We start from the raw sequence: 11133 nt of genomic DNA on the forward strand, positions 1-11133 counted from the left end.
CATTTACATTACATATAAACATGCACACTTGTCCTACTACATATGGGCTTTGCATGAGCTATTCTTACACTTTTTCATCAACTTTTTAAATGAATTTAGTCTAATAAATATGATGTAGCGGTAGTATGAACACGCCCATTAAAATACAGAACAAAGGCATAGCAGTAGGTAGTAGTTTGCGATGTAATAAGTGTAATATTGTGAAAAACAAGAAAACCCGGAAACTGATGGAAACAACTTCCGTTCCTCACGGCCTGAATGGAATGTGGAGAGAACGGCAACTTTTAGACCGGGAAGTGGGGCATCTAAATCATATCTAGCTAGCTAACTTTTCAAGTATACGTTAGCTTCCTGTTGACTATTGTATGAGGCCGAGATGCAAAGTCAGGATCCATGCGAAAATTGTAAGTTAACGATAGAAATTGTTAACACATTTGATAACGTAGCTAACGTTAGCTAGGTTTGGTGTGCGTTCGATGTTCAACATGGCGTATGCCGTATCTTGCCCTATGATCCCGCCCTGCCTGAAATGTTGTCTAGGCTAGCTGAAATGGTGGCACTGGCAAGTCCACGGATCTGCAATATCGATATGTCTAGACCGTTTCGAAATCGTTCATGACTTTATTCAACTCTATATCGTAAAATCAGCAGTTGCTTCATCCATTGTTGTACTTATTAATGATATGTACCCATTGTTTCTTGAAAAATACAACTTGTATGCCTCATGAGCTAAGTTCTACTGTCGTACCCAATGATGTATATAAACCATTGGTCGTACCCCATCATAACCCAAAATATAAGCTTGTTTTATTACAATGTTTGTCAACAATGTAATTGTAAACAAACACTACATAGCCTCAAAACATGACTAAAACTATCATTTTGATATCATGGATAGGTATTTCTATTTGAGTGGTTACATTTCTCCAGCCCCTTCCCTTAACTTTTTACCTTAACATGGGTGGAGAGTCGGGACTCCGCTTTGTCATTGTTTCTACTGCTGGTGGCTGCTTTAAATATACCATTAACATAACATATATTTTTAGTAACGTTAGCCTAAAGTGTATTAACTTTTTAGCTAGAGCTAGCAACCTAGGTCCTATGAATGCACGCGCCTAGTCAGGGTAACCGTGTGTCGGCTAACAATTTATTTTCCTATTTTTAGGTCCTCTTCTTCTTCCCTCTCTGCGTCTCTTCATTCCACCACTGCGGCTTGTCTCTGCAGCCATGTGGCAAGTGGTTCAACGAGGAGACGTTCAAGATTATGGGATGCTGGAGGAGTTTGTCACCATGGTTACAGAGATTGTGCCAGAGCTATGGAGTTGCAGTCAGAGGGCCCAACTCCTCCTGGGGCTTAGAGCAAGGGTAAGAGATTGGGTTCATAATGGGGAAAATAAACATGCAACAAGATGATAATGGTTGTCCTAGCCTTTAAGCCCAAACATAGACCTAGAACTTCTACATATCCTACATAGACCTAGAACTCCTACATATCCTACACAGACCTTGAACTCCTACACAGACCTTGAACTCCTACACAGACCTTGAACATGTTTCATCCACCTTTAGATGCAGATATTTATAGTTATCATAGTAAACACCACAATGCACCCTGGGGCTACCCGAGCCTTTAGCTCTGACCAGATAGTGTAGACAGTTGACTCTGGCCTTACAACGGTCTGGTAATGTAATTGACTGAGATGAAGACCCTGACGTTGATTAACTCAATTGAATACTGACATTGGGCCTTATCTAGGCTATCTTTCATTTTCTCAAAATGTGTCCCAATGAGAACAGAGTAGTGCCTAGGAAGTTTGGGGTTGACATTTGACCGACTACTGACTGGCCATTTGTCATTTCAGCTGGTTCTGGAGTTGTGTCGCACTGAGCAGACATTAGACCTCACGAATATTCAAAAACACTTGGACAGGATCCGATCCCTCACATCCACTGGGGAAGCAGAGGTGAGTATCTTTCAAAGAGGGATTGGAGGTGAAGAACACATGCCTATGTCAGTGGGCACACTCACTGATGTTCACTGATGGGTAAATCCATTTGAATTCAATCACTTTTTGACAACAATCCTTTTAAATTGAACGAAACCTTCCATGCATATTTGTCCATTGTAGAAGTGCTCAGAAAGTGACGTGAATGCCAAAACATTCAAAAGATAAAGGTATACCTGACCATACCATGACATCATGTCTTCATCACTAAAAAAGATAACCAGTTGAGATTGATATCATTGAAAAACGAGCAGACAGTGTTTTCAAACTATTTTATAGTTTCTTTAAAAACATTTTTTTTTATAATCATTGTAATTTTTTAACCTTAAATGTAAATGATCTAAAAACACTTAAACTCAGATTCTTTTCATATTTGCATATGTTGTAGCTCAGACCCTATTTTACATCAACTGAAGTTTTTGTGTTGAACCTGCAATCGGTTGAGACACAACGTACTCTTAAATACAGGGTGTCATGTGGCTGATAAATGTACTAAAATGGGAATCAAATTGAAATGTCTACTTTCAAATGGTACCACAAAAATTGATGTAGGTCCACACATTAGAGAATGTTGACTAGAATGTCATATCTGTTGTTTTAAATGATACTATCAATCCTTCATAGGAAACCTATTGAAATCATAGAAATATGGATAATAGACATGACCATTTTAAGTTGACATTTGACGGTGGGTGAACTTGCGGGCATCTTTGTGGTAGACAATTAAAAGTAAACATTTCCATTCAATTAAAATAATGGTGTACCAGCTAACTTGCAGTGGTCTGGGGGGATTGGCACATTCTATACATTCTATTTCTATGATTGAAATGACACCCACCCTGTATTCAAGAGCATGTTGTGTCTCAACCGATGGTGGGCTCAACACAAAAACCTCGGATGATGTAGTGACGGCAGGTAGCCTAGTGGTTAGAGCGTTGGGCCAGTAACCGAACTGTTGCTAGATTGAATCCCCGAGCTGATAAGGTAAAAATCTGTCGTTCTGCCCCTGAACAAGGCAGTTAACCCACTGTTCCTAAGCTGTCATTGTAAATAAGAATTTGTTCTTAACTGGCTTGCCAGGTTAAATAAAAGGTTTAAACTATAACATATGGGAATATTAAACAAATCTGAGATTATTTGTTTTTAGATCACTGACGTTAAAGGTTAATAAATGTCATAATTTGTGTGTGTATGTGTATATATATGTGTGTGTATGTATATGTGTATATGTGTATATATGTATATGTGTACCAGCTAACTTGCAATTGAGACATGGATTGTGTATGTGTGCAACTCTACGTGAATGACCAAGACAAAAGATTTAAGTGCCTTTGAACAGGGTATTGTTGTAGGTGCCAGGCGCACCGGTTTGTGTCGAGAACTGCAACACTGCTGGGTTTTTCATGCTCAACAGTTTCTTGTGTGTATCAAGAATGGTCCACCACCCAAAGGACATCCAGCCAACTTTACACAACTGCGGAAAGCATTGGAGTCAATTGAGGCTGTTCTGAGGGCAAAAGGGTGAGGACCCTCCATCCATCATGTGGGTCTAGGGTTTTCAACATCTCACCCCAGCCTTCCCTGTTCCTCTAAAGGTCATCACCCTCTCTCAACCCCAGCCTCCATTTATCCTCTCTGCCTCAGTGACCAGCTGCCTGTCTCTGGCTCTCTGCCTTACACAATGTCACCCAGCCCTGACCCGCTGCACCGCGTTGATGCTCCTATTTACAGTGCACTTACGAGAATTGTACCACCCTGTGCCACCACTGTCAATCGACAATAATAGTAATAGCTTAATACGGACACAGGGTGGTGCTATAATGTCAGAATTCATCGTCGTCATCATTATGAGGGCCTTCAAAAAATTTTTATGAAAATTGTATGAAGATGTAATAATGACAATTGCCATTTACATTACATATAAACATGCACACTTGTCCTACTACATATGGGCTTTGCATGAGCTATTCTTACACTTTCTCATCGACTTTTTAAATGAATTTAGTCTAATAAATATGATGTAGCGGTAGTATGAACACGTCCATTAAAATACAGAACAAAGGCATAGCAGTAGGTAGTAGTTTGAGATGTAATAAGTGTAATATTGTGAAAAGCAATATATATAATTTTTTTTTTTAAGAAATTATTTTAAAAAATGACAACCTTTCTTGTAACCTTTTAGGTTATATCAAACTCAACCGTTTTATATTTTCCAGTGACGAAGACATGGATGTCTCATGGTATGGTGGGGTATGCAAAATGGGTCAACTTTAAGCACCTTTACCTCCTGAATGTTTTGGCATTCCGGTACAAAAAGTAACTTTCTGACCACTTCTTCCGTGGGTAAATATGTATGGAATGTTTTATTTCAATCAAAACAGATGCTGTCAAAAAGTAGATTTAACCTGATGTGCCCCCAGCTGGCTGTACAGTCATCTTTAGGACCAATGAAAAAGGATCTATAATGTGCAAACTCCACCCACCCGTGTCACCAGGCGATACCAAACCAACCAGACAGTATTGTGTGATTGAGTTGTAAGCTTCAATGATGTAATAGTTGTGCATGTTTTGTTGCAGTCAAATGATGCAGAGGTGCAATTATCTGAATCAAACTTTGTGGAGCTGGTTGAATCTCTGCTGAAAGACCCAAGTGAAAGGGAGAACTTCTACCAGGTTCGTTTCTCCATTTACAGTTGAAGTCGGAAGTTTACATACACTTAGGTTAGAGTCATTAAAACCCGTTTTTCAACCACTCCACAAATTTCTAGTTAACAAACTATAGTTTTGGCAAGTCGGTTAGGACATCTACTTTGTACATGACACAACTAATATTTACAACAATTGTTTACAAACAGATTATTTCACTTATAATTCACTGTATCACAATTCCAGTGGGTCAGAAGTTTACATACACTAAGTTGACTGTGCCTTTAAACAGCATTGGAAATTCCAGAAAATGATGTCATGGCTTTAGAAGCTTCTGATAGGCTAATTGACATCATTTGAGTCAATTGGAGGGGTACCTTTGGATGTCATTCAAGGCCTACCTTCAAACTCAGTGCCTCTTTGCTTGACATCATGGGAAAATCAGGAGAAATCAGCCAAGACCTCAGGTTCATCCTTGCTTCATCCTTGGGAGCAATCAGGTTCATCTTTGGGAGCAATTTCCAAACGCCTGAAGGTACCACATTCATCTGTACAAACAATAGTACGCAAGTATAAACACCATGGGACCACGCAGCCGTCATACCGCTCAGGAAGGAGACGCGTTCTGTCTCCTAGAGATGAACGTACTTTCGTGCAAAAAGTGCAAATCAATCCCAGAACAACAGCAAAGGACCTTGTGAAGATGCTGGAGGAAACAGGTACAAAAGTATCTATATCCACAGTAAAACGAGTCCTATATCGACATAACCTGAAAGGCTGCTCAGCAAGGAAGAAGCCACTGCTCCAAAACCGCCATTAAAAAAAGCCAGACTACGGTTTGCAACTGCACATGGGGACAAAGATGGTACTTTTTGGAGAAAGGTTCTCTGGTCTTCCCTGTGACTCAGTTGGTAGAGCATGGTGTTTGCAACGCCAGCATGGTGTGTGCAACGCCAGGGTTGTGGGTTCGATTCCCACGGGGGACCAGTACAAAAAAAAAAGAAATGTGTGCATTCACTACTGTTAGTCGCTCTGGATACTAAAATGTAAAAATGTGGTCTGATGAAACAAAAATAGAACTGTTTGGCCATAATGACCATTGTTACGTTTGAAGGAAAATGGGGGAGGCTTGCAAGCCAAAGAATACCATCCCAACCGTGAAGCACGGGGGTGGCAGCATCATGTTGTGGGGGTGTTTTGCTGCAGGAGGGACTGGTGCACTTCAGAAAATAGATGGCATCATGAGGTAGGAAAACTATGTGGATATATTGAAGCAACATCTCAAAACATCAGTCAGGAAGTTAAAGCTTGGTGGCAAATGGGTCTTCAAATGGACCATGACCCCAAGCATACTTCCAAAGTTGTGGCTTAAGGACAACAAAGTAAAGGTATTGGAGTGGCCATCACAAAGCCCTTACCTCAATCCTATAGAAAATGTGTGGGCAGAACTGAAAAAGTGTGTGCGAGCAAGGAGGCCTACAAACCTGACTCAGTTACACCAGCTCTGTCAGGAAGAATGGGCCAAAATTCACTAAACTTATTGCAGAAGGCTACCCAAAATGTTTGACCCAAGTTAAACAATTTATCGGCAATGCTACCAAACACTCAATTAGTATATGTAAACTTCTGACCCACTGGGAATGTGATGAAAGAAATAAAAGCTGAAATAAATCCTTCTCTCTACTATTATTCTGACATTTCACAATCTTAGAATAAAGTGGTGATCCTAACTGACCTAAGACAGGGAATTTTTACTTGGATTAAATGTCAGGAATTGTGAAAAACTGAGTTTAAATGTATTTGGCTAAGGTGTATGTAAACTTCTGACTTCAACTGTAGACTTCGCTCCATTTAGTCTTCGCTACAGTTAGAAACTAGCCTGGTAGCAGATCTGCTTGTGCCTACTCCATTGTCAATGTTTGGCCTCACAATTCCATAAGGAGTTGGCAAGAAAGCAGAAACAGACTGGCACCCAGGCTAGTTAGAACTCTTGAGGGGCTGAGTTTTTATATTCTAAATGTTACATCCATGTACAAGATTGCGTCTCCAATAAATTAAATTACAATATTTATATGTTCGAGTCCTTCTCATTCATACATACTGTCTCTCCACCTCCAGGTGTTTGTGGTTTAGTGATGATTTCTTTATAGATCAAACAAAAGGCTAAAACGTTCTGCTTTAGGATGTTGAAGTGACTGTATGATGCTCTAAGACCAAAGGTAATATCAGTACACATTTTAGCCTAATTATGGACATTAATTATTACATTAATTTATTCTCTCCTAGGACGTGTTCCCTGTGGAATTTGGGCCCAAGTATGACACTGCAATACAGATGCTGATGTTAGAATTCCTTTCCAGATTTGAGAAGTTACTTCCCATACCAGACCTTGAACAGGTAATAAGAATGAATAACACCTGTATCAAATTAGCTTGGGAAATTAGAAGTCAAGAATCAATATGTTCATGTTTAAGAAACTGTGTGTTGGACATGAGTATGTTGTTGTTAATGCTTTTAAACCATGTTCCTCTCTCTCAAGACTGCCTCCTTGTTAAATGCTGTTCCCTCTGCCCTGGAGAAATGTTTACAATTTGTACCTGACCCCATACAATTGAGGACCCTGCTCCAGTACCACAGAAAACTTGGACATTTGGACTCCATCCGTAAGTATCATACAGTGTTATAGAGGATCCATGGCTTGGATTGGTTCTGCAAAAATGGCAAATGATGAGTGTCAGGTAGAGTAGTTATGTATAGGAAATATATTATTGGTTATGTTTGTCTGGTAATAGTTTATATTTGAGGCATTGATATAATTATCATATGCTGTTCAATTTAACCTTCATTTTTTTCATTGTCTCCCTCTTTTGCATAAAAAGGAACTCCATCATCCTTTGGTGACTGCATCCTCTCCTCTCTGTCTCTTCCTCCATATGTGCAAGTGGTGACTGCCCCACATGTAGACTCAGATACACAATCAGAAAGCATGAATTTGGAGGGAATGGAAGCAAGAGAGTTGTTGGAGCATCGGACAAAGGAAATCGATGTACTAGTCCCAGCAGATGAAGTTAGAAGATACATAATTACTGAGCCAGATTACAGTATGGACATGGAGTCTGCCGTTGGGGAAATTGACAATCAAGCTGTCACTGGCTTGAATTTACTCAGACCATCACATTTTCAACAATTAAAACGAAGCAAAAGGCTGCAGATTATGAATATTTTTTCAAAACGACGGAAACCTCGAAAGATCGATTCCTCCGTGCGTGCAATCAAACAGCCATCATCCAAGGTGCGCGTCTCCCCCAAAGGACGAAAACCACGAAAGACTGATTCTTCCAGGCGTGCAATCAAACAGCCATCATCCTCCAAGGGTCGGCCCTCCCCAAAGAAGTCATGCAGAAGAGGCCCATTCAGTAAGACATGTGAAGTGTGTGGGAAGACTTTCACTCGAGTCACAGCCATGAAAAGACATCAGCTAACCCACACTGGAGATCTCAAGTTTAAGTGCCTCGTGTGTGAAAAAAGCTTCAGGGATGGTCATAATCTGAAGAGACACCAGAAGCGAGTTTGTGAAAAGGAGCTAAACATGTTGGATGAAGATAAAAATGAGGAAGAGATGCCACAACCCTCAACTAGCAAACCTCAGATCACATCACTCCTCAAGACTCCCTCTCCACCAGGGCCATCTCATCTAGGAACTCTAGACACTATCACAGCCTCTAACACATGCTCTGTGTGTGGGAGGTATTTTGCTCGTACTTCAAGCTTGGTGAGGCACATGAGCTCCCACTCAAAAGAGCGTCCATTTGGGTGTGTCAATTGTGATAAGAGATTCAAGTATTCGTACGATTTGAAAAAACACCAGAGAGAATTGTGTCAGAAAATGACCCAGGGAGATTTGTGTCAGGATGTTGGTCAGAACATGGCACAACAAAAGAGTGGCCCGGAACCAGAGAAGGTTTTTCTTGCCACTGCAGAGAATCGAACCCAGATAGATTCCAAAACCTGTTATGTCTGTGGTAAGATTTTGACTTGTACCTCACAGATGGAAAGGCACTTGAAATCTCACTCAAAGGCACGTCCCTTTAATTGTGCTATTTGTGAGAGAAGTTTTAAGTACAAAGATACCTTGAAGAAACATCAGGAAATCCTTGGCCACGAGGGCATCCTAGAAGACTTCGGTCAGAGTGTGGACCAGCAAGAAGTGGAAGTTAAAACAGAGAGTTGCATCAGCCATCTCACTACCAAGGAAAACGACACTGAGCCCCTTATCACGGCTACTACCTCAGTGCCGACTCTCAAAGAACCCAAACCATGCACTGTGTGTGGGAAGATTTTTAACCGTGCTTCAGTTATGGCTATTCATATGAGATCCCATTCAGATGAGCGTCCTTATCAATGTGGCAACTGTGAGCAGCGCTTTAAGTACATGCACAATCTGAATCAACACCAGAGATATATCTGTAAGGTGAACCGAGAAGAGTCCTCTCAGATGGTAGACCAGCACCAAGAGGAGGAGTCTAGTGAACTGCTGGCTGTTAAGGCTGATACCCCAGAGACATCTACCGGTCAACTCCAACTGGTTCACTGGTGTAAAAAATGTGGAAAGTGTTTCGATGACATCTGTAATTTGAAGCAACACCAGGAAAGTTCATGCAAAGAGGAAAAAATAAAGGTGGTCTTCCAATGTGAAAAAAGAAAGGTGGTCTTCAAATGTGATGATTGTGGGAAGGACTTCAAAGGTTCATCATCCCTAAGGACACACAAGCGAATTCACAACCCATTCTATTGCTCTGATTGTGGAAGGGTCCTCCCAAACTCCATTGCCTTTGACAGACACAAGCTGATGCAGCACAAGGAAATCCAGTGTACCATGTGTGAGAAGACCTTTACCCTGTTGGGGCGTCTGAGAGATCACTATCTGCATCAACATAAATTCACAGGACCATACCCCTGCTCTCAATGTGAGAAAACTTTTACCCAGTTAAGATACCTTGTTGAACATGAGAGAGTTCACTCAGGAGAGTACCCTTACCAGTGCTCTGTTTGTCAAGCAAAGTTCAATAAAGCAAATTCTCTAACAATACACAGTAGGAAGCACACAGGAGAAAAGCCGTTCCTGTGCTGGCAGTGTGGAAAGAGCTACAAGGATCGTGGAAACCTGTCAATGCATATGGGGACCCACTCAGAGGAGAAGCCCTTTTCTTGTTCGCAGTGTGACATGACTTATCGGACAAAGATTCAGCTGAATACACACATTGAACAAGTTCATGAGGGGGTGAGATATACCTGTGCAGTCTGTGGAAAGCAATTTTTGAAAGCAGTGTCATTGATAAGACATGAACTCACTCACACGGGGGAAAGACCATGGCCATGCTCCTATTGCACAAAAACCTTCATCACTGCCAATGAAAGGAGATTGCATGAAAGATACCATACTGGTGAGAGACCATACAAATGCCAAGACTGTGGAAAGTCCTTCGTACAGTTATGTTTCCTGAAATCACACCAACGACTTCACACAGGAGAGAAGCCATTTGCATGCAGCGTTTGTGACAAACGTTTCAGATTAAATTACCATAGGCAAAGACACGAGCAAACCCATACAGGAAAACAGAAGCCACATGTGTGTGCGGAATGTGGGTTAGCTTTCGCTCAAAGAAAGCGCCTGACTGAACACCAATGCACTCACTCCTTGAGTTAAAAAGTACTTTTTTTAAACTCTAATGTTCCTTTGTATTGTTATTCATTTTAAGGCAGTACAGTGGGGAAAGTAGTGAGGGAGACAAATTAGGGGCACAGACAGAAAGAAGGGCAGAGAAGGGGCTTGAACCCTTGTCACCAAGCATTACCACTCTGTTAGACTCTGGCATTTGAGTTCTTGTAGTGTACTATAAATAAAAACACAGGTTTAACACCTCATGTTTGAATTAATATTCTATTTTTCAGCTTTGTTTCATAATTCCGTGGATAATTTCAATAGCTAATTTGTAGTATGTACAGTAAAGGATGAAACGTGTAAAATGTTATTTTGAAATAACCACAACATTGCATTTTATGATCATGGCAATAATAAAAGAGGACATGAAAATATCCATGTGTGTATTCACATTTGTAACTTTTGGAAAATATACACTTCATAGAGAAGTCAACCAATGCTTGCAAAAATATCTGTTAAACTGGGACAAAATTATTAATTACGTTTGATTTTACTGCAAGGTAGGCTAATCCATGGAAAGGTCCTTTGCAGGAAGGGTATTCGGCATAAAGGCTATTGACATTTTTATTTTAAAGTTTCATGATATTTACGCACTTCCCGTTGGGTTTTCTTAATTGTAATAATTATCAAAGTGTATGGCTAACCTATAGTAAGAGTTCCAATATGGCAAACCAAGTCAGTAACTGAATTTGCTGGCAAATATGTCTTTCTAATAATGTACAACTTCACGGGGATTTGTTATTCAGAAATTTGTGGGCG

The 11133-nt window shown here is 40.5% G+C and overlaps 1 protein-coding gene across 2 annotated transcripts; it reads left to right on the forward strand.

The window, feature by feature from the left end:
* Positions 1–242: 242 nt before the first annotated feature.
* On the forward strand, positions 243–10748 carry LOC115180025 (zinc finger protein 420). Of its 2 annotated transcripts, XM_029741898.1 has the most exons (7): positions 243–404; positions 1166–1365; positions 1863–1964; positions 4584–4679; positions 6939–7049; positions 7192–7315; positions 7532–10748. In XM_029741898.1, exons 1-7 carry the CDS (start codon positions 377–379, stop codon positions 10357–10359), a joined length of 3489 nt encoding a protein of 1162 aa, XP_029597758.1. In that variant the 5' UTR covers positions 243–376; the 3' UTR covers positions 10360–10748. The 2 variants fall into 2 exon arrangements, with proteins under 2 accessions (XP_029597758.1, XP_029597759.1); XM_029741899.1 differs by lacking the exon at positions 4584–4679.
* Positions 10749–11133: the final 385 nt, after the last annotated feature.

The sequence above is a fragment of the Salmo trutta genome, chromosome 40 (assembly GCF_901001165.1).
Source record: "Salmo trutta chromosome 40, fSalTru1.1, whole genome shotgun sequence".
In the NCBI taxonomy this organism is placed as follows: Eukaryota; Metazoa; Chordata; class Actinopteri; order Salmoniformes; family Salmonidae; genus Salmo; species Salmo trutta.